This window comes from Gorilla gorilla, chromosome 7 (assembly GCF_029281585.2).
Source record: "Gorilla gorilla gorilla isolate KB3781 chromosome 7, NHGRI_mGorGor1-v2.1_pri, whole genome shotgun sequence".
Classification (NCBI taxonomy): domain Eukaryota; kingdom Metazoa; phylum Chordata; class Mammalia; order Primates; family Hominidae; genus Gorilla; species Gorilla gorilla.
The window spans coordinates 35259966-35285959 of NC_073231.2; the positions used below are offsets into that span (position 1 = coordinate 35259966).

At 38.0% G+C, this 25994-nt stretch overlaps 2 protein-coding genes across 3 annotated transcripts in view; one reads left to right on the plus strand and one right to left on the minus strand.

Moving 5' to 3' along the window:
• PURG (purine rich element binding protein G) overlaps positions 1 to 10390 on the minus strand; it is a 37821-nt gene extending 27431 nt beyond the window's left edge. Inside the window, exons 1-2 of the mRNA XM_019031889.4 lie at positions 9856 to 10390; positions 8697 to 9566 (exon numbers count right to left, since the gene is read on the minus strand). Of these exons, the coding sequence (XP_018887434.1) occupies positions 8697 to 9560 (864 nt within the window). The 5' untranslated portion in view covers positions 9561 to 9566; positions 9856 to 10390. The remainder of the gene's footprint in view (positions 1 to 8696; positions 9567 to 9855) is intronic.
• A 132-nt stretch (positions 10391 to 10522) lies between these two features.
• WRN (WRN RecQ like helicase) overlaps positions 10523 to 25994 on the plus strand; it is a 140591-nt gene continuing 125119 nt past the window's right edge. The window contains exon 1 of one of the 2 annotated variants that reach the window (XM_031013995.3): positions 10523 to 10759. The gene's annotated coding sequence lies outside the window, so the exon portion shown is untranslated. The remainder of the gene's footprint in view (positions 10760 to 25994) is intronic. The other variant, XR_008667714.2, reaches the window with a different exon arrangement.

The window sequence follows — 25994 nt, forward strand, 5'->3', positions numbered from 1 at the left end:
TCATACAGAATGTTTCCGTAATGGAATTTATGTGCACAGAAACTTTTGAAATTAGCAAAATACACACGCACATGCACTTGAAAATACACTTCAGTTACCCTTAAATGGAGTCTTTGATAAACAAATAGGCACTAAAAGAGAGGTCTAGGGAGAAACATGTCACTCTTTTTTAAGCCTCTTCACTGGCAGTGGCGGGGCACTGCATAGCTGAGGACTGGGGTGCTTAAATACATGCTTCTCTGCACTCCAGCCTGGGCGACAGAGCGAGACTGCATCTCAAAAAAAAAAAAAAGTAATAATAAATAAATAAATAAATAAATAAATAAATAAATAAATAAATAAATAAAATAAATGCTTCTAAGACAAAACCCTTGTATGCTGCTTCTTCTCTTTTCCAATCACCATCCTTTAACATTTCTTAAGGCTAAAAAAAAACCCCAAACCATTAGATGTTTAATCTTTGCATACCCTAGTAGTTACAGGTCCTCTAAAACAGAACCATACTGTTCACAGGTCAGTATCCTTTCTGATGGTCTTTGTCAGACATCATTATTTCTAGCATAGGATATTGGACAGGATCAACAAAAAGGAATCGAAGACAGTAGGGACCACTACCATGACAGCTGCAGTATTATTTGGCAATGTGATCTACGGTTATTTTAGGAACAATGGCATTTCAGGAAGTGATATTAATCTGTAAAATTCCTTTGCCATGCAGAATATAAAAAATGATTACAGAATATGCAGAAAAAAGCAATGCTCCTTCCAAATAATGAGATATTTGATATAATAAGGAGATGGGAAATAATCAATATTTAAAAATATTCCTTTTAAAAAATTAAAGTTTAGGATAGTTATGTAGTTAGTATACAACAACTTGGTCTTAATAAGGACTAGAAACAAAATTTTATTTTGTGTGGCTAAAGAAATACATACATATTATAAAACTGACATTTTTTTTGCATTGTTCCGTTGGGTATCATCACAGGTTGCTGCATCATTATAGTTGTTTTTAATGTAAACAGATAAACTCTCACACTTTCCAACTCTGGTATTATCCATCTACTTTTCCTTTCACAGTCCACTGATACAGAATTTTAAACGTTTAGAGTAGGAGGGAACCTTAGCTTCCAGCACAATACTGTTCATCTTTCACATGAGGAAATCATCCAACAGAAGTTGAATGATTTACTCAGGGTCAGGCCGCACCTTGGCAGAATTACGTCTTATTATTCTTTCTCAAATGCTCTTTTAAAGGTTAAACAGAGGTTGAGTTTTGAGAATGACTTATTTCTCTTAGATGAATTTCATTACAGACAAGCAAAATAATCAGCCACTATCTTTCTCTTTTCTATTTCTTCTTTTCTGTTTGCCACCTCTAGGCAACAACCTCATTGAATCCACAACAAAATCCTGAAGATTTCTGTATTATCCAAGAGAACCATTTTCTTTAAGAAAAATAAAATACTAAATATGTTTTGAATATAAAAGTTTCTGATAAAAGTAATCCTGACTTTAATCAGATCAAGTAAGATAATCAGATTTATACCATTATTTTGATAAAGACAAAAAAAACAACATAAGCTTTTTTTCCCCAGTCTCACACTTTGAGCAACTCTTTTAAATACTATAAACACTTTTCATTAGGGACTGTTTTTCCCTTTCCCTAGGAAAATGAAAACCGAATAGAAAAATTTTTTGCAAAAATTAAGTTTAAGAGGGTAAAATGTGAAGACAGAGAACTGCCACTTAATCAGAAATAAGTTAACAATATTAAACAGGAAAGTATATATTGCATTTAAATGAGTTTTTTTCTTCATATTCATATCACAAAGTAACTTCACTATAGCAGCACTAATTCATTACGTTTTTATTTACTGGTGGATGTCACTGGCCTCAATAAAAATATGTAATTTTTCATAAGAAATATTCAAAAGAACATAAAGTTTGAAAAATATAATTTACCAGAAAGCACCAACATGGGAAGCTCTTCAATTAAGGATGGGAAATTATTAATATGCTTTAGCCTAAATTTAAGCAAAATTCATTCCTAAAGATGAATTTTTAATGAATTTTATAATGAATTATTCAGCATGAAAATAAAGGGAGCAAACTTTTATGCTTTTAAAATATGTTTAAGAGGATCTTATCTTTTAACAACACCTCTTTCATTTTGTAAACAGGACATTATGCTACCAAATGTAGAGTTATTATTCTAAAGTTTAAAGCAATGCTTTGAATTTTTAAACCTTATGACATGTTCATAAAATTCACGGATACCAATCCATGAAAAAATTCTTCTTCCTCAACCCACATTTTTAAAGATATTTACAATTGTATTGGATCTTTTACTCTGGTTGCTTTAATTCATAATTAGATAGCATCTTTCAGGACTCAAGTATGGGATCTTTCATTTTTCAGATACTTTTTTCTCGGTGGTCAATAGAAAAGTCATATCAAAATGCACTCTTGATGGGAATGAAAACAGAATTATGATTTTTGGGGACGGGTGCTCACAAAACTATTAAAGCAGCTTTGTTTATGTTTATAGGACTAGTAATAATTCTAACTTCATTAAAAAATTATATTGACCATTTTATATTCTTCCAGCAGAGAGACAGTTTAGCTGTACTTGTAACCTCACAGCACTCCAATTTTTACTCATTCCCCAAATCATCCTACCGCCTTTGGTCCCAAGACTACTGACAGACTCTTGGTCCTTCAGTGAAAAATCAATGCTTTAAACAATCGGGTCTAGAGTTACCTATTTGCTTAAACTTGGATTTGATGAGGTTGCTAAATGAACATTATACCTTTCTCATAAAGATAAAGGCTTCATGCTAATAAAGTATTTCAACAGAATTATACCTTTTTACTGTAGTTCTAATACTCATTTGCTCTTATAAGGGCAAGGTCTTTGGATAAAGATAATAGTAACAGAATTAGTAAAAATTGACTGAACGTGATACTTTATTAAAGCTTTTAAATATGGGTGTTTTTCATTAGGGAATATGGTTTAAGATAACACTTGGTTAAATTATTTAATATCCTGGCACTCCTGAAGTGCACTACTTCAGGAAAAAGACCAATATATTTGTGAGGGGAATACAGGAAGGCAAGATGGCTAGGAAGAGAGAAAGGAAACTAGTAGGATGAACTGAATATTTGTATATTTAAAATACACATATATTTGCACTTTAAGTAAATACCAATGGGATTCATTCAAAATTTCCTTGATATTTCCTTGGTATAGTTAATATATTTCAAATTAAGTGATATATTAACTAGCTCAAGTATGATATCTAAGTTAAAAAAAGTCACTTAAAATGACAGATCTGAAATTGAATCTACTAGGTACAAGATAGTATATATAATATGTTTTCATCTGTATGTTTTAAAAAGAATATATATATATATACATACACATATACTTGTATATGCAGAGTAACTCTAGAAGGATACACAAGAAATTGCTAACATTGGTTGCTACTTTTTACCCTCTACCCATCTGTACTGTTTCCATTTTGTACTATATGTATGTTTTTCCCTATTCAAAAATATTGATTAAAATCTCATTACCAAAATAAATTTAAATGATTTAAAATAGCATGTCAAATTAATAACAAGTACCGATTTTTTCCATTATACATGAAAATATATACTTATACATATATTATTTTTCTAAGCTCTACCTACTAAATTTGGGTATATTTTCTTTACGACAGAGTTACTGTGATCTGAAAACCCAATTTTCACATGATATTAAGTTGGGAAAAACACATTTTCCCTGAACTTCATTGCTACAGTATGGTGGACTATGAGTTGTTTCAACAGCATGTTAACATACTTATTCTTTTTCTCTGATGGGCTAGCCATTAGCCACCATTTCTCTTTGAAATTCAAGAAATATTTAAGGAAATTTCAGAAGGATTTAAGATCCTTTTCAGGCAGTGATAAATATTACACCTGTATTATTCTGTAGGCATAGAATCAATGTTAACTCCTCTTTGTATGTTGTCAAAGATGTTTGGTGTTTTAGTAAAGACAGACTTCAAACTAAGTGGTGACTAAGCAAACCCCTTACATAAAGCTTTGAATAGGATTTCATAAATAGTTCCAATGAAAAACATTTGGAGATAAGAAGGAAAAAAAGCTCACACTTACGAAAAAATTATTTTCAGAAAACCACTTAAAATTCAAATAAAGTCCTATTCATTTAAATATTAAAATATACCATAAACCCAAATGTAAAGGAATGATAATACATACATCAGCTTTCAATAGTAGCTGCTTATTTAAAATGAGCATCTGAGGGTATATTCCAATTTCATCCTCTTCAAATTGTGCAGCTCAGATAAATGTTTATTTTATGGAAAATATTTGCAAAATTACAATATAAATACATGATTATATTAAGGTAGGATGACTATATAATTTATTCTTATCTATAGATATAAAATGAACTCAGTAAATATAGCACACTCTTGATGAATTGTTAGTACACAGTGTTTCTCAGTAAAGTATTATTAAGCAACAGTTATCTAGTTTTCAAATGTACATCTTAAGAAGCTTTTAAGATGGAAGGATACACTAAATCTCCCAATACCCTTTTTAGTTGGTGAAGGTTAGTACTTCTGTGAATTCTGAGATATCATATTTGTGTTAGTGACTGTTCATAGGTTCCTTGCATTTCCTTAACTTGAAACCTTACTTCTTTAGTCTGAGTGTTCTTTAAATAATGCCACATCAGCTAACCACACTTTTAATTTGAGTATAATATTATGTACTGCATATTTATTCATTACTTAAACACATATCAACAATGAAACAATGATTGAAAAAAATTTTGTCTAGACAAATTCCCCAAATTAACTGTCAGGGCACTGTGGGGAATCTCAACTAAATATAGTCTCAACTGTAATAAGAATTTGGGTTAGAAATAGTATTTTATTTATTCTAGTTCTTAAGACATCAAATGTGAACTCTACTTTAAAATTCTTTGTTAAATATACTGGGATTTGTTTCAAAAGCATCTTCTACCCTTCTCCATTACACTGATTTAATGGAAACCTGTTACAACAACAGTTCCAACACAAACATATGCATGCACGGGATCACCTTATAGATTCTAGCTACATAGTTATTGAAACACATCCCACCTGTCAAGTGGCATAAATGTACATCTTCTATATACAAAAGGTAAAGTGCATTATTAAATTAGTGAACTGACAGATTGTCTGCCTGGACCATACAGCTTTCAAATAGACAAATGTGAAATTCTCATATTAGAACCAATTATTTCAAGAGGTTCCAACTAGCTTTTCCACCCTGTCATTTATTTTTTTGGCCATGCTCTTTAGTGCAAATAAGCTTGTGTTTGACTCAAGTTTCAGGGACATGGCAGTCTGGGGCTTTAACAAGGAAAATTATAAAATGTAGAAGAACTTTAATATCTTTATAATACATTGAATCTTTTGCATATAAGCAACAGATTAGTGCTGCTTTCAATTGCTAGGAGCACACTGCCAACTATCAAGAGGAACCCGTTTCCAAATTTCATACTATTAGCTTATATTACTACAGTTTTGAGCCTGTACCACATTATGCTTGGATTATTATGTGCAAACATCATCAGTGTTTTAGAATTATACAGTGAACTAGTACTTTTGGTTACTAACTTTCATGCTCATTTCTTAACTTCTAACTTCCAGTTGCCTTAAGAGTTTAATGTTTTCAAGGCAGGGATTCTGTTATTTTGAAGGATACCATGAACACTTGCAGCTCCATGTATGTTACAAATGGCAATAAATAAAATGCATATTGCACAGATCAGAATAGTAGCTTATTTTATAAGATACATGGCAATACATGTCCTAAGACCAGAGTTTTGAACTGGATCATATTTAATTATGGCTAATGAATTCTTGGGAATTTTAAGTATCAAAAAGTCATAGCATCATCTCATTTTTGAATGATTAACTATGAAAAAAATGAAACAAAAGGACTGGCAGAAGGCTTAATAATTTTAGAGTATACTCAATTGCCAGTATATATGCATCTATTTAATCTGCAGCTTTGAGATGGTAAAAACTTTGAAGTATACATACAAAGTAGAAAATCTGGCTGCTTAACTAATTCTTTACTTAAATAATTAATGGAAAACTAAATTTAATAATGTTTATATACAATGAGTTAAAGATATTTATCTTTAAGTCTGACATGGTATTGTATGTATGTATACACACATATATATGTATACATGTATATACATATGTCTGTGTGTATATATATAGATATAGACACATACCCAAATCTTATCAGACCCAAAAGGTAAAAGGAAATCATTTAGACCTAATGGATATAAATATTTTAGAAAGGAAGACTTTAAGAGAGTGTATACACTCATAGCAATAGCGATAGGAACAATCAAATACTAGAATATTCACAGCTCCAGTTTCCCAAAATCTGACAGGTTGATTATTATTAATAGGCACTATGATGGGCAGCAATAACAATCAGTAGTACAGTAATTCAAGTGCACATCACTCCTTCATAGACCAAAAACTACTTTTTTAGCAAGCCTACATAGTTATTTTACAGTTAGGACTGTTTAAAAATCCTTGCTACTTTTAGAGTCTCAACACCCACCATGTGCTATTAGCTCTAGTACTAACATTATCTCCTAACCTTCAGTTGTTCCATAGTGATCCAGATGGTCCACAATTATAATGAACTAATGAGATTCCTTCACGCTACTAGAGGAAATGTGAAATACAATCTGCAAACCAACACTAGTATATATGTCGGGGTTACTGATTGCTTGTTCTTAAGTAACATAAACCAATGAAATTAATTTTTTTAATTCATACCATCAAGTTTTCTTAGTGACCTCACATAAAGGTATTGGGGGACAAAACTCTGGAAGAAAAAAATCGCTGATATAATTTTAAATTACTTTTAGCATATAAAAGAAGAGCTACATTCTGATTTGAATCCATGCAGCCAGCTCTCATCAATGAGAGTGATATTTGGGGGTTGAAATCAGTGTTCTGGCTCTTAAATATGATTAGATGGACTTATTGTGTGGGAGGTGAATAAAGCCAAGATAAAAGACAATAATTTCATTCAGAAGAAAATATAGCTGAATAGATGTAATTTCAGTCAGTTAATACAGGATGGGTTGGTACACATATAACACTATATCCACTTGTTTAAAAAATTGCTTAGGTGTTGAAAAATTGCTGTGGCACTTCCTGGAAACTAATTTTTAATACAGGTAAATGGGTGAGTCTTGTGTAAAGTCAGAAAGAGCACCTTGGAAAATGCCTGAATTTTCCTTTCAAATATATTTATAACCAATCTTCAAATAATATTTTTCTCAGACTGGAAATTTGTATTCTAAATTATTTTTAGAAAAAAAAAATCCCCACCCCCTCCAGAATTAAAACACCTGTAAAATTCAGGTTTATGTTGGAAGTGTTGACATGGTTTTAAGGGTAGCAATTGCAAAAGTGCTACTAAAATATATTATTACAGGTATATTTTTATATCAGTTAATTGGTACACCAACCCTTCTGAAAGAGTGTTAAAGAAGAAGCATAAAGTATAACACCTTGAGTCCATGATATATTTTGGGGAAGAAACCTCTTGCAATCTTCAAATTAGCATGAAAAGCTACAACACCAAGATTTCCATAGCAAAGCCATTGGATGAAGCCTCCCACTCAATGTGACATAAAAGTAATTCCTGAAACTTTGGAAAGTCAATAAAAATATATGGAACATTAAGTAGAGGTAAAGAAGGGATTGTAACTAAACTTAGAATAACCAATTAAAACTCTCCCATGGCTTTGATATGGCAACTATAAAATGTAGGGTTACCACAAAGTTTGAAATTATAGAATACTATAGTATTCTTAAGAAATATTATGACATTATATTTTTAAGGTTTAATTAGATAATAAGATTTGATCCTTTGATGGTATATTCAGTTATTCAACGGACAATATACGTCTACTTGTACTTTTATAAGTAAATATTTATATATACCGGAGGTCAATTTCTGTTTCTGTGGTAATTGCCCTACAGGTAAGCTTAGCAGCTTTTAATGAAGTAGGATTGGAATACTTTTGGGGGAATTTGTTAAATAGAAAGTCACACTTCTATTTAAGTATATGTATCTTTTTTCAGGATTATGTCATAGTGCAATGTAAATCTTAGTTATGGTATTTAGAATGTCAGAATGTCACATTTTGTGCTGATTTGCATACTTCAATAGTCTGGAGCAGTTGAAGCAGCTAAACTATTTAGCTCTGGGAAGGTTGGAATTCCCGTAAGAATTATAGTGATCTATGTGTAACATAACATGAGAATCAGACTTCCTGAAGTATCAACTACTAGAGGTATTACTAATAACAACGGGCCAAAAAAGAGGAAAAACTTCTTCAAAGGATAATGGATCAGTACTTTTAGCCAATTTGTGATTTTAAATTTTGCCTGATGGAGTTCAATTTCACTCTAGTCGAGGCATTCTTGTTCTTCACCACTGGCCTTTCTGCCATCCATTCTCTTTTCTTTATGGCTGTTGCAAATTTTCCTCATCTCTTCTTCATACTTGATAAAATTCTCCCCAAACCTTGTCCAAGCTTTGAATGGAACAGTAATAGTATTACGGTAAGGTGGTCTCACCTCACTTACCTTCAGGAAAATTCCATATTTATTAGAGCCCACATCAAAGTAGAACCTTTTATTGTCCACTCTGAAAGAAGTCCCCTCTGGGAGTTCAAGCGGGTCATCGTCTCCACCTCTTCGTTCTTCTATGTCTCCTTCGCCATAGTCTTCAATCAGCTGAACCAAGGCATCACGAAACTCAATCATTCCTTGTGCTGGGAGGACAATAGTCTGTTCTTGGCCCAAACTGTGGCCAAAATAACCTATCATGCCAGTCCCCCGCATCATGGTTTGTCTAATCCGTAGGAAGCGACCCCGCTGATTTTCCTTTAGGTCTAGGTAATATTTCCTATTGTCCCTCTCGATATAGTCTGTTTTCAGGACACTGTGAGGATGCTCTTCGGACCCCACCGAGACTGGTGGGGAGGGTGCCGAGTGCTTCTGCCTCCTTCTGGAGCCTTGCTCTTTGCTGTGGCCGTGCTCTTGCCGGTGGCCTTTCAGGCCCAGGTGGGCATAGTGCTCGATGAAGTCCCCTAGACAGTCCTTCAGCTCCGCTGCCACAGACAGGGAGAGGGTCAGTTTACTCTTTCTGATGTTGTCCTGCCGGCCTCTCCCTATCCAGACTTCGGCTATCTTTAGGAAGCGGCCCCGGGAGCTTTGCTTCACGTCTAGGTAAAACCTCTTTTTCTGGATGTCCACCCGTTTGGAGGCCAGCTCCTGGATTTCGGCTGCACCCCCGGCCTGATTAGGGGTGGCTGAGGCCGCGTAGTGGGGGTAGTGGGAGTGCTGGGCCTGGGGATAGAGTCTACTCTTGCTTAGGCCAGAGCCCCCTACATTCTTGCCTCCGCGGCCGCGGCCGCCGCCGCCTCCCCTTCGCCTGGCTCTTTCCATCTTCAGCTGCAAGTGACAAACAGACACACGGGATGGGGTGGGGGAGGGGTGTTGAGAACAATCGCAGACGCCCCTCGGCCTGACCGCCCCGCCGCCGCCCGCGACCCCCACGCCGGGCCCGGCTCCCCTGGCGCCGCAGCGCGGGGCTCCAGCCACTGCCGGCCGGTTGGCGGCCGCCGCTCCGGCTCTGCCCGCGCTCCCCGCATCCCTCCGCCGCCCCCGGGGCCGCTCCCGCACGCCGCCGCCGCCCGTCCCGCGCTCCGCGGCCCCAGGTCTCCAGCCGGCGGGCACTCACATCATCTCTGCCATCACCGCCGCCGCCGATGCCCTTCACGACCACCGCCGCCGCCACCGCCAGCTCTCGGCCCCTCTGCTGCAGCCGCCGCAGCCGCCGCCCCCCGCCTCCTCCCCCGCCGCCGCCGCTCGCACTGCCCCCCGCCGGAGCAGCCGGGCAGGGGCATCGCCCGCGGCGCCCACCGCAGCCGCCCCTCCTGCGGCCGCTGCGGGGGCCGCCGCCTGGCTTCGGACACCGGCCCCACACCCGCCAGGAGGGGAGGGAAGGGGAGGCGGGGAGAGCGACGGCGGGGGGCGGGAGGTGGACCCCGCCTCCCCCGGCACAGCCCGCTGAGGCGCTGAGGGGAAGAGGGGGTCTCCGCTCTTCCTCAGTGCACTCTCTGACGGAAGCCCGGCGCGTGGGGTGCAGCGGGAGTGCGAGGGGACTGGACAGGTGTGAAGATGGGAATGAGGACCGGGCGGCGGGAATGTTCTCACTTCTCCGGATTCCACCGGGATGCAGGACTCTAGCTGCCCAGCGGCACCTGCGAAGAGACTACACTTCCCGAGGTGCTCAGCGACAGCGAGGGCCTCTACGCATGCGCACCGCGGCGCGCTGGGCGGGGCTGGATGGGCTGTGGTGGGAGGGTTGCAGAGCCGCGAGAAAGGCGAGCCGGGCCGGGGGCGGGGAAAGGGGTGGGGCAGGAACGGTGGCGCGGACGGGGCTGGAGGGGCGGGTCGGGTCGGTCTCCCGGAGCTGATGTGTACTGTGTGCGCCGGGGAGGCGCCGGCTTGTACTCGGCAGCGCGGGAATAAAGTTTGCTGATTTGGTGTCTAGCCTGGATGCCTGGGTTGCAGGCCCTGCTTGTGGTGGCGCTCCACAGTCATCCGGCTGAAGAAGACCTGTTGGACTGGATCTTCTCGGGGTAAAGTGTCTTCCTATTCCTGTTTTCCCAGCTCCGTGCCCCGGGGTATCTATAGTGCTAGGCTTCTGAGACACGTGGAGGCGCTTAGGCCCGCGGAGCAGGCCCCTGGGCTGTGTTTGGGAGATTCTGGAAAAACAGACTTTCTCCCTTTTCCTTTCCCCTCTGGAGCAGCTGGGAAAGGCGTCTCTCGGAGCTTCCGCCATTCAGAAAGTGTTTCCCCGCCCCTGACGGCCCCAGCTTGATGTTTACCTTGAGCGCTTAGTTAGGATTGCTCTTTCCAGTACGGCCTTTATTAGGGCAGAAATTGAGCCACTCCAGGTCTGCACAGCAAAGTCGAGGGAAATAACCTGCTGTCTATGATTTAGCAAGTGATGATGGATATTTTTGAGTTCAAATCACTCAGTCTTTAATGGATTTTCTTTTCTTTTTTTCCTAGTTGAATCTCAGTTGTTCTCAGGCTAGGTTTGATATGAAAAATACTACTCCCTATTGAAAAGGGTGATATAATTCTTAGGATGCTAATACAGGAGTCTGTAAGTCGGAGTACTTCAGGCTTTTTATGGTTCGGTACATTTCTTTTTAGGGGTGGGATATTGGGATAAGTAGGACAGTTCAGATCTTGATGTCATTGAATAGTGGTGTCTACCTAAAAGGAAGAGGCTGGGGCACAAAATTATAATTTAAAGTGTTTACTTCAGCCAAAATGAGGACAGCTGCCCAGGACTCATTTCCCAGTTGCCTTGGGGAGTGCTCCTTCAGCCTTGGTTACAAGCAGGTTTTTAAAGGCGAAGGGGAAGAGTGGGCTGAGACAAAGTTGGTCAGGAATTGTTATTGGTTTACAGAGATACCATTGCTTAGTGATTGGCTGTACACTGTAACTCATAGGGTATGAGTTATCGTGTCCAGCATATGGCATTTTATGGCTTCTTGGTGCCAGTCTAGAGCCCACATAGCAGGTGGGCTTTAAGAGATAATTATCCAGCTCAGACCGGGAGTGAGACTGGACTGTTTTTTCGTTCTAATGCCTCTCTGGGCCTGATAATTTAAAGGGGCTTGCATTCTTCAGCTAAAATTTTATTTTCTTTTATTTTTTTTCCCCCACAGTGGTCTCCCTTTATTAATCCAACAAATGTTTATTAAGGACTGCTGTAGGCACTAGAGATACCAAGAATGAACAAAACAGACAAACATCTCTCTCCTTTTGGAGCTTACATTTTAGTGGAAAGAGACAGGCAAAAAGTAAAATTATAGGATGACAGAAGGTGAAAATAGAGATTAAAAAGGAAAGGGGGATGAAGAGTGTGTGTGTGTGTTGTGGGTGGGGGGCTGTAGGGAGCTGCAGTTTTACAATAAGTGGTCAGGGACGTCCTCGCTGAGAAGGGAATTTTTGAGTCCAGAGCTCAAGGAAGTGATAGAACTTACCTTGACGTTCTCTGGAGGAGAAGAAAGTACAAAGGCCCTGGGGGAACCTGCCTCTTTATGTTCAGAGAGCAACTTAAGAGGCCTAGTGAGCTGGAGCAGAGCGGAGAGGAGGTCAGAGGTCAGGCCAGAAAGGGAAAGGGGCCAGAATGTGTAGGACTTTATGGGCTATATTGAAAATTTGGGCTTTCATTCTGAGGGAGATGGGAAGCTGTTGGAGAGTTGTTAGGGAAACGTGATCTGAATTATGTTTCTAAAAAATTGGAGTAAGATATCATAAAATTTGCCATCTTAACCATTTTTAAGTGTTCAGTTTAGTGACATTAATTACACTGATCATGTCGTGAAATCATCACCACCATTTCCAAGACCTTAACGACTTCAAACAGAAACTATAACTTTTAAGCAATAACTCCCCATGGCCTCATCCGCCCAGCCCTTAGTGACTTTAAATGCACATTCTTCCTCTACAAATTTGCCTATTCAAGATAGTCTACATAAGTGGAATCATATAATATTTGTCTTTTTTTTAATCTGGCCAATTCCACTCAGAATTCTTTTTTAAACAGCTTTATTGAGATATAATTAGTATATCATATGATTCACTCATTTAAAGTGTGCAATACAATGGTTTTTAGTTTGTCTTCAGAGTTGTACAACCTTTATCACAATTACCTTTAGGACTTTTTCATTACCCAAAAGAGAATCTCCATAACCATTAGTACTCAATCCCACCCGCTTTCCTAGCAATCACTTACCTATTTTTTTGTCTCTATATAGCTCTCAAACCCTATGATATTCCTTCTATCTAACTGTATTTTTGTACTCATTAACAACCTCTCTTCATTCCCACCACCCATCCATCCCAGCCTCTGGTAATCACCATTCTACTTACTACCTCAATGACGTCAAATTTTTTAGCTCCCACATGTAAGTGAGAACATGCGATATTTGTCTTTCCCTGCCTGGTTTATTTCACTTAACAGAATGTCTTCCAGTTCCATTCATGTTGCTGCAAATGACAGGATTTCATTCCTTATTATGGCTTAATACTATTCCATTGTGTATGTATATCACATTTTCTTTATCCACTCATCTGTTGATGGACAGTTAGCTTGATTCCATATTCTGGCTATTGTTGAATAGTGCTGCAGGAAACGTGGAAGTGCAGATAGCTCTTTGACATACTGATTTCATTTCCCTTGAATATATACCCTGTAGTGGATTTGCTGGACCTGCTTGTAGTTCTACATTTAATATTTTGAGTTATTTCCATAATGTTAGTAATAATTTACATTCCCACCAACAGCGAGGAAGGAGTTCCCTTTTCTCCACATCCTCACCAACACTTATCTTTTGTCTTTTTGGTAATAGCCATTCTAACAGGTGTGAGGTGATATCTCATTGTGATTTTGATTTACATTTCCCTGATGGTTATTGATGAGCAATGTTTCATATACTTGTTGGTTATTTGTATATCTCCTTTTGAGAAATGTCTATTCAGGTCTTTTGCTCATTTTTTAAATATGATTTTTAAATTTTTTTATTTTTTTGTTATTGAGTTGTTTGACATCCTTAAACATTTTGGAAATTAACCTCTTATTAGATGTATAGTTTGCAAATATTTTATCCGATTCTGTAGATTCTGTCTTCAGTCTGTTGAATTTGCTGTGCAGAGAAGCATTTTATTTTGATGTAATCCCTTTGTCTATTTTTGCTTTTGTTACCTTTGCTTTTGAAGTCATATCTAAAAAATCATTGCCCAGATCAGCAGTCCCCAACCTTTTTGGTACCAAGGACTGGTTTCATCGAAGACAATTTTTCCATCCACACGAGGGAGGGGATGGTTTCAGGATATTTCAAGCGCATTACATTTATTGTGCACTTTGTTTCTATTATTATTACATTGTAATATATAGTGAAATAATTATACAATTCACCATAATGTAGAATCACTGGGAGCCCTGAGCTTGTTTTCCTGAAAGTTGAGGGTCCTATCTGGGAGTGATGGGAGACAGTGACAGATCATAAGGCGTTAGGTTCTTCTAAGGAGCATACAACCTAGATCCCTTGCATGCGCAATTCACAGTAGGGTTTGCGCTGCTTTGAGAATCTAATGCCACCGTTGATGTGTCAGGAGGTGGAGCTCAGGTGGTAACGTGAGGAATGGGGAGCAGCTGTAAATAAAAATGAAGCTTCCCTTGCTTGCCTGCTGCTCACCTACTGCTTTGTGGCCTGGTTCCTAACAGGCCATGGCCTGGTACTAATCTGTGGCCCTGGGTTTGGGAACCTCTAGCCCTGACCAATGTTAGGGAGCTTTTTTGCTGTGTTTTCTTCAAGTGGTTTCATGGTTTTGGGTCTTACATTTAAGTCTTTAGTCCATTTTGAGTTGATGCTGTATGTGGTGAGAGATAATTGACTACTTTCATTCTTTTGCATATGGTTATCAGTTTTCCCAACACCGTTTATTGAAGAGCCTGACTTTTCCCCATTGTGGGTTCTTGGCTCTTTTGTCAAAAATCAGTTGGCTATAAATGTGTGGTTTTATTTCTTGGGTCTCTATTCTGTTCTATTATCTGTGTGTCTCTTTATGCCAGTACCGTGCTGTTTTGATTACGAGAGTTTAGTATATTTTGAAGTCAGGTGGTGTGATGCCCCTAGCTTTGTTCTTTTAGCTCAAGATTGCTTTGGCTATTCAGAGTCTTTTGTGAGGATAAGGTTTTCAAGGTTCACCCATGTTGTGGCATGTATCAGAACTCGATTTCTTTTTATGGCTGAATAATATTCCTTTTGTTTATATTATATATATGCCATATTTATTTATTCATATGTTGATGGACACTTAGGTTGTTTCCACCCTTTGGCTATTGTGAATAATGCTGTTATTAACATTGGTGTACAAGAATCTGTTTGAGTTCCTATTTTCAATTCTTTTGGGAATATACCTACAAGTGGACTTACTGGATCACATGGTAAGCTTTTAGTTTAGCTTTTTAAGGAACTGCTAAAACTGTTTTTCCATGGGAGCAGTGTACAAGTGTTCCAGTTCTCCATATGCTCACCAAAACTTAATTTCCTTTTTTAAAAATTATAGCTATCCTAGTAGGTGGTGGGAAGTGGTATCTTACTGTGGTTTTATTTTGTATTTCTTTAATGACTAATGATGTTGAGCATCTTTTAATGTGCTTATTGGCCATTATATATCTTCTTTGGGAACTGTCTATTAAGTCCTTTGCCCATTTTTTAATTGAGTTTTTTTTTCTGTTGAATTGTGGGAGATCTTTATATATTCTGAATATTAAACCCTTATTGGGTATATGATTTGCAAATAATTTCTCGCATTTTGTGGGTTTTCTTCACTTTTTGATATTGTTCTTTGATTCACTTTTAAATTTTTATAGAGTCCAGTTTATCTGTTTTTTCTTGTATTGCCTATGCTTTTGGCATCATACCTAATTCCCAAATCCAAGGCCATGAAGATTTTCTGTTATGTTTTCTTTTAATAGTTTTATAGTTTTACTTTTTCTATTGGAGTTTTAAGTAAATTCTTGTATATTAGTGTGATACATTTTAAGTTATTTTTGTATATGGTGTGAGGTAGGGGTCCAACTTCACTCTTTTCCATATGGAGATCCAGTTGTCCCAGCACCACATGTTTAAGAGTCTATTCTTTCCCCACTGAATGGACTTGGCACCCTTGTCAAAAATCAATTGGTGGTAAATGTATGGATTTACTCCTGGAATCTCAATTCTATTCTATTGTATTTATATTTCTGTCCTTATGCCTGTACCACACTGTTTTGATTACGGTAGCTTTGTAGTAAGTTTAGAAATTGGGAAACATGAGTCCTCCAACTTTGTTCTTCTTTTCAAGATTATTTTGGCTATTTGGGGTCCCTTGCAATTCTGATGAGTTTGAGGATCACCTTTTCCATTTCTGCAGAAAAGCCTTTTGATAGGGATTGCATTGAATCTGTAGATAACTTTGGGTAGTATTGACATCTTAACAATATTAAGTCTTTCTATGCATAAACATGGGATATCTTTCCATTTATTTGTGTTTTCTTTAATTTCTTTCAGCAGTATTCTGTAGTTTTCAGAGTACACGTTTTTCACCTCCTTGGTTAAATTTATTCCTTGGTATTTTATTCTTTTAGCTGCTATTGTAAATGCAGTTACTTTCTTAGTTTCCTTTCAGATTGTTCATTTCTGGTGTATAACAACAGCTGGTATTTCAACGTTGATGTTGTACTCTGAAACTTTGTTGAATTTACTTATTAGATCTAGTAGCTTTCTTTGAGATTTTTATATGGGATTATGTCATCTGTATATAGAGATAGTTTTACTTCTTCCTTTCCATTATGGATGCCTTTTATTTCTTTTCCATGTCTAATTTCTCTGGCTAGAACTTTCAATATGATGTTGAAAAGCAGTGGTGAAAGTGGGTATGTTTGTCTTGCTTCCTATCTTAGGTGGAAAGCTTTCAGTCTTTCACCATTAAGTATGGTGTTAGCTGTGGGTTTTCATAAATGCCCTTTATCATGTTGAGGAAATACCCTTTTATTCCTAGTTTTCTGAGTTTTTATCATGAAAGGGTGTTGGATTTTGTCAAATGCCTTTTCTGTGTCAATTGAAATGATCATGTATTTTTCCTCCCTTATCTTAATGTAATGTGTTATATTGATTAATTTTCTTATGTTGAACCACCCTTGCCTTTCTGGGGTAAATTTCAGTCACTTATGTTATATAGTCCTTTAAATTGTGTTATCTTGTAACAGAATCACTCTGCTACTGTTTTGAGCATAGGCCATAGGGAAAAGCAGGTAAAAGGTAATATGGCTTGAACCAGCATTGTAGCAGCGGAAGTGGTGAGAGGAGGTCGAATTTTGGCTTTGTTTTGAAGATAGAACCAACAGTATTTGCTGACAGATTAGATGCAGAATGTGAAAGGAGGAGATGAGTCAGGATGAATCCAAGGCTTTTGGCATGAGCAACCAGAAAGATGAAGGTGACTTACTAAGATGGGAAATATACAAAAGGAGCAGTTTGGGGAAACTTTATATCTATTGAGTGGAATATGCCAATTAGAGATTCAAATATCCAGTAAATAATTGGCTATCAAAGAGGAATGGTCTAGGCTGTTTATATAACTTTGGAAGTCATTAGTGTATAACAGCTAATTTAAAAGCCAGCAGACTCTAGGGGAGTGAGTGTAGAGGGAGAAGAGAACAGGTGTGTGACTTGAATCCTGGAATGCTGTGATGTTTAGAGATTGGGGAGGTAAGAAGGAGCAGCAGAGTATACTGAAAAGGGATTGTTACTGATATAGATGGAGACTCAAGAATTATCACAGAAGCCTGATAAAATGTTTCAAGAAGATGGGTGTGATTAATTGTGTCACTTACTGCTGGTACATTGACTCAGATGAGCGTTGAGAATTGGCTATAGGATTTGACAACATAAAAGTCATTGGAAACCTTGACATGAGCCCTTTTCGTGGAGTGGAGTGGTTACAGTGGGTTTAAGAGAGGATTAAAGGAGTGGAAACAGAGATGCTAGTATAGATGACTCATTTGAGTAGTTTTCCTACAAAGGGGAGAATAATAATGGAGCAGTTAGCCAAAAGTTGAGTTTTTTTTTTTTTCTTCTTTTTTTTAGTTGGAAAAAATTGCGTATATGTTGATGGGTCTTTTCTGGCAGACCAGTAGAGAGGAAAAAGTTGATGATGTAGGAGATGGGAAAATGTCTTTGAGTAGATGTCTTTGAGAAAATGTCTTTGAGTAGATGAGAGATTTGCACACATGGAGAGGTTGGATGTAGAAGTACCGATAGTTCATCCATAGTTACATAAGAAAAGGTAGATGTATTAGAGTTCTCCTGAGAAACAGAACCAATAGGAGATCTTTATATCTCTGTGTCCATCTCTATCTGTATTTCTGTCTCTGTATCTATCAAGAGATTATAAAAGTCTTAAGATCTGCCAGGAGACATACCCACGGGAGCTAATGGTATAGTTCCAGGCCAATTGTGAAGGCCTGAGAACCAGGAGAGCCTATGGTGTAAGTTCCAGTCTGAGTCCAAGTCTGAAGGCAGGAGAAGACCAATGTCCCAGCTCAAAGACAGGCAGAGGGAGCAGATCTTCCCTTACTTAGCCTTTTTATTTATTCAGGCCTTCAACAAATTGAAGGCCCACCCACATTAGGGAGGGCAATCTGCTTTACTCAGTCTACTGAATCAAATGTTAGTCTCACCCAGAAACATCCTCACAGACACACCCAGAATAATGGTTAGCCAAATATCTGGGCACCCCGTGGCCCACTCAAATTGACACATAAAATTAACCACCACAGTAGAGTATATGGGTACAAATATAATTATGTGATATAGATTTCAGGGTAAGAGCCTGTGGAAATTCATTTTTGATTGCTTCTAGTGAAATCGGAAGCAAGATCATCAGCTAAGAGTGACGATCGGTGGAGGAGATATGAAGTTTAAGTGGAGAGGAGAAGGTATAAAATAGTCTTAGGAGGGGAGGATAGTAAATAGATTAGGGAAAAGTTGTAGGATTGCCAGGAAGCAGTAAGGGCCCACTTGAGGCTGGTGGTCACAAATTTAAGGTGAGACCAGTCAAAATGGTGGTGCTTTTCACCTGCTGCATTCATTCAGCTGCATAGGTACAGGCACAGAGTAGGTCAAGAGTTCTTTTTTATTCGGGGTTAGAGTTTTGCCAGGAGATAGTAATAAAGCCAGAAGGGCAATGAATTTGAGGGAGTATGCAAGGAAGTGGCTGTTAACTTGGAGTTTAAACTGGTCAAGAAGAGAATTAAGGACTGCCCAAGGGGTGAGGACAATGATATGGTAGCAGGGCCCTTAAAGGCCCCAGTTAGATGAAAAGATTGTTGGAATTGAGTTTCTAGAGGGAATGAACTTGAAAAACAGGAGGTGTTGGTTGGAGAGTGGGATATATGGAATTGAGATTATGGAAGGATTCAGTCGTTGGTAATAACATAGTATCTTTGTAGGAATAAATGGGTGGAGCAGGATGCAGACAAGATCACTGGAGGAGGGCTGGTCAGAAGACTGGGAGGCACTATCTCCCTTGGATATTATACATCAAAGATTGTGATCTACTAGACAAGTAGTGGGGAAAGGGTAGGATATAGATATTAATGGCTATAGTTTTGATGGTGATGGTCATGGTGATGATGATGGTCCATTAACACTCAACTCAAATACCATCAATTTGATTTATATCTAACACCACAAAGTTAGGTGTTGAGTTACATGTGGTTATATTGTAACTAATAAGTCAGCCCTTCATGGACTTCTGTTCTTTGATGAGACTCTTCTTGTAGGAGTAGTAGGTGCCTTAAAGCACCTTTTCATAGTTGTCAGATTGAAATCCTTCACCAGTGGTTTAGTTTAACCCTGCTACTGTGGAAGTTTCTCTTGGCTTTCTGTGTGGGCTGCTTCTTTGTCTAGTTTTACCTTTTGGGGTTAGCATACTATTGTGAATAATTTATTGGTGAGAAGGTAAGCAGAGAAGTAGAGTACTCTATGACCTAGTAATTTCATATCTAGGAATCTATCCTATAGAAATGATAGGAATGCCTAACAATACCCACATATCCACAAGGGTATTCACTGAACGTTATTTTTGGTGAAATTCGCAAGCAACCTAATTATCATCAATAGGGAATTGTTAAATTATGATAGATAAAATGGAATTCTATTCAATCTTCAAAAAGTCAGATCAAGAAGTGGTCTTACATTTTAATTATCCCATCCTGTCAACAAGAGTGCCTTCAGTTGCAAGTAATGGAAAAACCAGTCAAACTGACTTCAGCAATAAAAGGTTATTTATTGGTCTGTTTCATGGAGACATCTGAGGTAGAGTGGCCTTCAGGCAAGTTCACTCAGGGATCCGACTATTTTTCTGGCCTTATTCTTGGCCCTCTTCTATGAAACCACCTTCAGGGTGGTTTCTTGTATGCTTGTAAGATGGCTACTTGCATCAACCATGACCACATCTAGCAGGAGCAAAAGCATCCTTTCCCGTACCAGAGGAGAGTCCCGAAATTTGTTGCAATTGGACTGCCTTGGAAGCAATAATTATGGCCAGGAGATGGAGGCTAGAGAACTGAGACCTGGGTCATAGCTCCTATCCTTGAATCAGTTGTATAGCAAGGGGAATTGGATTTTCCTTAAGACAGTTGGATTTCACCTGTAGTCTTGGTGATGAGGTCAATTCCATCCATAAAACTTTGCTGTTACGCGTTTTGGGATGGGGTGAGGAGGGCTGAATGGAGATTAGGATGCTATTGAAATTTGCTGTACACAATGGATCATTATCGTCTTCTTTCTTAATGTTAAGGTAATCAGCCTCTTTTTCCTCCTCCTATGCTTGACTTTACTAAAACCATGAGACATGTTTAACCTCAGGACTCCAATTTGAAAAAATATAGACTGTTATTTACTTTATTACTTACAGAAGCCCTTCATACTACTCTCAGATAGCAAGAAAGAGGTAGACAGGGAGTGAGGGAGGGGGGATCATGCTTACTGAGAAACAAATTATAGAGTATTGAAACTCCCCCTTCATATGCCTGACCTCAGTCCCATTCAGTTACCAGTAGGGGCCCCTGTTAATTGGTACCTCACCAGCTTTTGCTGTTCGTTCATAAAACTGAGTCATTGAAGTACAGTAGAAAAATAATTGGACTACAAGATAACTTATTTCCTTCCAGGAAATCCATAATTGCAAAATATCTGATTTTTCTTCTTGTTGTATTATGTAAACTTACCCTGTCTGAGGGTCCTCCTGGATTGTTCTTTGCATTTATATATACATAGAATTTCATTTTCTTTTTTCTTGTTTTTTTTTAGACAGAGTCTCACGCTGTCGCCCAGGCTGGAGTGCAGTGGCACAATCTCGGCTCACTGCAAGCTCCGCCTCCCAGGTTCATGCCATTCTCCTGCCTCAGCCTCCCCAGCAGCTGGGACTACAGGTGCACGCCGCCACGCCTGGCTAATTTTTTGTATTTTTAGTAGAGACGGGGTTTCACCATGATAGCCAGGATGGTCTCAATCTCCTGACCTTGTGATCTGCCCGCCTTGGCTTCCCAAAGTGCTGGGATTACAGGCGTGAGCCAGTTGCCCGACCTTCTTCTTTTTTTTTTTTTTTTTTTTTTGAGACTTTGAGATAGAGTCTCACTCTGTTGCCCAGGCTTGAGTGCAATGGCACATTTTCGGCTCACTGCAACCTCCACCTCCCGGGTTCAAGTGATTCTCCTGCCTCAGCCTCCTGAGTAGCTGGGATTACAGGCGCCCGCCACCATGCTCTGCTAATTTTTGTATTTTTATTAGAGATGGGGTTTTACCATGTTGGTCAGGCTGGTCTCGAACTCCTGACTACGTGATCCGCCTGCCTCAGCCTCCCAAAGTTCTGGGATTATAGGCGTGAGCCACTGTGCCCGGCCAATTTCATTTTCCATTTTGAAATTTAAACTACCACTGACACTTCGTTTTCCCTCTGTTTTACTTAGCATTTATCTTAGAGAATGATCTTAATACGTATAGTTCTATTTTATTCTTTTACTGGCAGCTTAGTATGCCATATTTTGGATGTGTCATTGTTTATTTACCTATTAATTTACCCTATAACTGCTTCCCATATTTTTGCTTTTACAAAGGGATGTAATGAACATCCTTTACATACGTCTTTGTGCATATGTGCAAATATTTCCATAGGATAGATGTAATTACTGACTTGAAGGTTATGCAGATTTAAAATTTTGATGCCTTCTATGAAACATCTTTCAAAATGGTGATGCCAGTTTCTTCTCTCGTAATTACTGCATATGGTCAATCTTTTAAATTTTTGCTGGTAATGATATATCAAAATTATAACCAGTTTTTTGGCCTCATTTCTTGAATAACTTGTTTTTTCTCAAAGGTAAGAAATGCCTCCTTCATCGTATGTCAAAATTCCATATTTACATGGATCTATTTCTGGACATGGCAAGTTTTATTTATTTATTGTATGTATTTACGGTGTACAACATGATGTTTTGATACACATATATGTAGTGAAATGATTCCTACAGTCAAACAAATTAACATGTTCACCACCTTCCATAGTCTCTGCAGTCTTCAAGGTTTTCTCTATATGGGATTAGACATGCTATGTTTGATCTGTTTTTCTATTTTTACACCAATTCCACACTAATTTTTTTTTTTTTTTGACTGGGAGTCTCGTTCTTATTGCCCAGTCTGGAGTGCAATGGCATGACCTCCGCTCACTGCAACCTCCGCCTCCCAGGTTCAAGCAATTCTCCTGCCTCAGCCTCCCTAGTAGCTGGGATTACAGCACTCGCTACCACACCTGGCTAATTTTTGTATTTTTAGTAGAGATGGGGTTTCACCATGTTGGCCAGGCTGGTCTCGAACTCCTGACCTCAGGTGATCTGCTCGCCTTGGCCTCCGAAAGTGCTGGGATTACAGGTGTGAGCCACCTCACCTGGCACACACTATTTTAATTACTGTAGTTTTTTTCATATTTAGTAGGGTGAGTTTTTCCTTGTTGGTCTTGTTTTCCAAAAAAAAATTTGCTGCTCTTGAGTATTTTCTCTTCCCAGTGAACTTTAATGTAAACTCACGTGGTTCATTGAAAAATTCTGATGACTTTTTTTCTTGGTATTGCTTCTTGAGTGTATTGATTTAATTAATATATTTACTGTTTTGGGTCTGGCTGTGCCAGAACTCAGTGTTTTTTATCCAGTCCTTTTTTAACTGTCTTAATAAAATTTGCTAGTTATCTTTAAAATGGATCTTGTATATTTTATGTTAGGTTTATTCCCAGGCAGGTTGTCATTTTTGCTGTTACTGATTTTGGATATAAATTTTGGATATAATTGTATAATTTGGACTTGGATATAATTGTATTTGATTCTGTCTCATATATAAAAATGAGATAGGATAATAATTTATCCTAGGATAAAAATAATTTGAGTATCCTTATTTTGCATCTGGTACCTTACTTGCTCCTGTTAAACAAATAGATAAAATTACTTGTCTTCAAAGAGATACTGTGGAAAAATTATTTATTTTAGGAGACTTTGGAGCTTTGATAAAAATTAGGCTTATCTTTTGTAAAAGCTGGTTAGTGATAGCAATCAGACTCTTTTAAAGGTGATTTTTTTTTCTTTCCTTTGATAAAATGCTTAATATGAGGGAGGATTAAGAAAGAGGATGGCTTTTGAATAGTTTCTTCATGGGGAAATAAGAAATTAGAATAATTTCATATTCTCCAAAAAAAGGAGAACAATGACCTTCCCTCCTGAGCCTACTTCAAGCCTCTGTTTCTTTCTGACTCTATTGTCCTCATCTCTGCATTTTTCCAATCTCTTCTACTGTTAGTGTTTTAGGCTAGCTCCTCAGTGGAGGGCAGAAATTCACCTTCTCTTTAGCTGTCTTTGAAACCAAGAAGATAGAGGTATGAGATCTTCGTAGTCTGTGGTAAGAATAATAGAAGCCATCAGAAAAAAATATCAAAGCTTTGTAGCTCCTCCTGGAAGTTTTGATGTGAAGCAGGAGACATCACTTATTGGTACCTGACTTGCTTTTGCTGTTCATTCATAAAACAGAGTCTCTGAAATACAGTAGAAAAATAATTAGACTGGAGGATAACTTTTTTCCTTCCAGGAATTACACAATCACAAAATTGCTGATTTTTCTTCTTCTTCATGTTACATAAACTTATCCTGTCCGAAAAGACTATATTTGAACTTACTATGTAAGATTTGCATTAGGTAAATTTGTGGCTGCTTCCAGAATTGTGTATTAATTTTCCAGTTTCTTTTTTACCCAGTCTCCACTTTTACCTTTCCCTCTTCCCCCTATACTTAAATTGGTCTTATTGTAAAATTTATGCGTTTCTCTTTCTACCTGGCAATGATGATTTTTTTTTTTTTTTTTGAGGCAAGGTCTCACTCTTTCACCCAGGCTATAGTGCAGTGGCAAGATCGTGGCTCACTGCAACCTCGAACCCCTGGGCTCAAGCAATCCTCCCACCTCAGTCTCCCAAGTAGCTGGGACTACAGATGTGTGCCATTGCACCTGGCTCATTTTTGTATTTTTTGTAGAGATAGTATTCGCCATGTTGCCTAGGCTGGACTCAAGCCATCCTCCTGCCTCAGCCTCCCAAAGTGCTGGGATTGCTGGCACGTACCACTACATCCAGCCAGGGCTGAGTTTCTGAATCATCATTGCAGCAAGAGAAATTGGATTACCTTTAGACCACTGGCTCTACTGTGGGCTGGGAGTGGGACACCTTCCTTAAAGCACATTGGACATTGGCTTTGTGGGTAACTGATCTTTACCTGAATGAAATTTATCGGTACTCTATTAAGGGTCCAGGGTGGAACGGATGCTAGCAAGGCAACCGTCAACATCCACTTACTGATGAATCCTATAAAATTTTATTTCAGGCCATACGAAGTAACAGTAATAAATATAAAAGGAAAAATAGACAACCTAAGCAACTTTTTAAATTGACTTACTTGAAAACTTTCTCTGCAATTTCCCAGTTTATAATGGTTGATTTCAGCTGACTGGCTATAGCTACTTAGAGAACGGAGGAAATTCATTAAAAATAATGAATTATTCAGTTGGGCAGTGAAATCCAGTTATAAAGCACTTCGCTGTGCCATGGATTCAGTTCAGGTCAAGTGATGTTCCCGGTTTATGGGCAGTGTGGCTTCTCACTATGACACAGCAAAGAATGTAGCTTTTATCCTTTACCCTTGTTACTAACTAAAATTAATGGCATTTTATTGTGTTTATTTGTTTGATTCCATTTACAGTTTATTTCACTTGGTTTTATTAGTACAAAATTGTGCTTTATATAATATTTGACAGGAAAAATTGTTAGATACCTATAAAGAAACAAGTCTCTCAAAAATCATCCTACTACTTTTAAAAATTACATCGTCTTACTACAGTTAACCTAGATGTGAATGTGTACTTTTATTTAGCTTTTCTGGTTTGTTTGCTTGGTCTGTTTGGAGGGAAGTTAAGATTAGCAGAAATGTAGTAATAGATTCATGAAAGTCTTGAAAGCTTCTTTAATTAGAGAATTTAATGAGGGCTTTGGCATGCATTCTTTGGTTTTTCTGTTTTCCTCTACCCCTTCTTATTCTTTTTGGTTCATTGAAAAGTAGAAAGAAATTCTCAAAAACCATACAGGAGAATACCTTATAAATGATATCCTCTGCAATAAACTATAGATTGTATACATGTATATGTATCTAGATACACAATCTGTGTGTGTGTATATATATGCATGTGTGTATAAATGTATAAATTAGTTACTAGTATATACGTAAGTATAAAAACTCAATGTGCAAGGTTACATTTTCAGAAAATATATAATATAATAAAAGAAATCAAGCCCAGAATTTTTAAAAAGTTTATTGCGCTTTCTGTTAAAAATGAAAGGCTTTTTTGACTGGAAGCTGCTTCTCAGTAAAAATAACATAATTGTGTTGGTGAAGCCCAAAGATTCTAATGAAAATTAGGGTATTGACAACCAAACGGAATTGCTGGAGTACTTAAGCTGCTTTGGTTTTGTAATCTTTCTGTGTCAGAATATTTGAAAAACACTTATTAATCCAGTCTTGTAACTTATCCTTGAAATCTCTTTTTTAATATTCTTTTCCACACACATGAAAAGTTAGATGAGTATATGAATTTCTGTTGTCAGACTAGTTGTAAACCTCTTAAATATAGTTTCTGCAGTATAGTTAAAGAGAAAGAA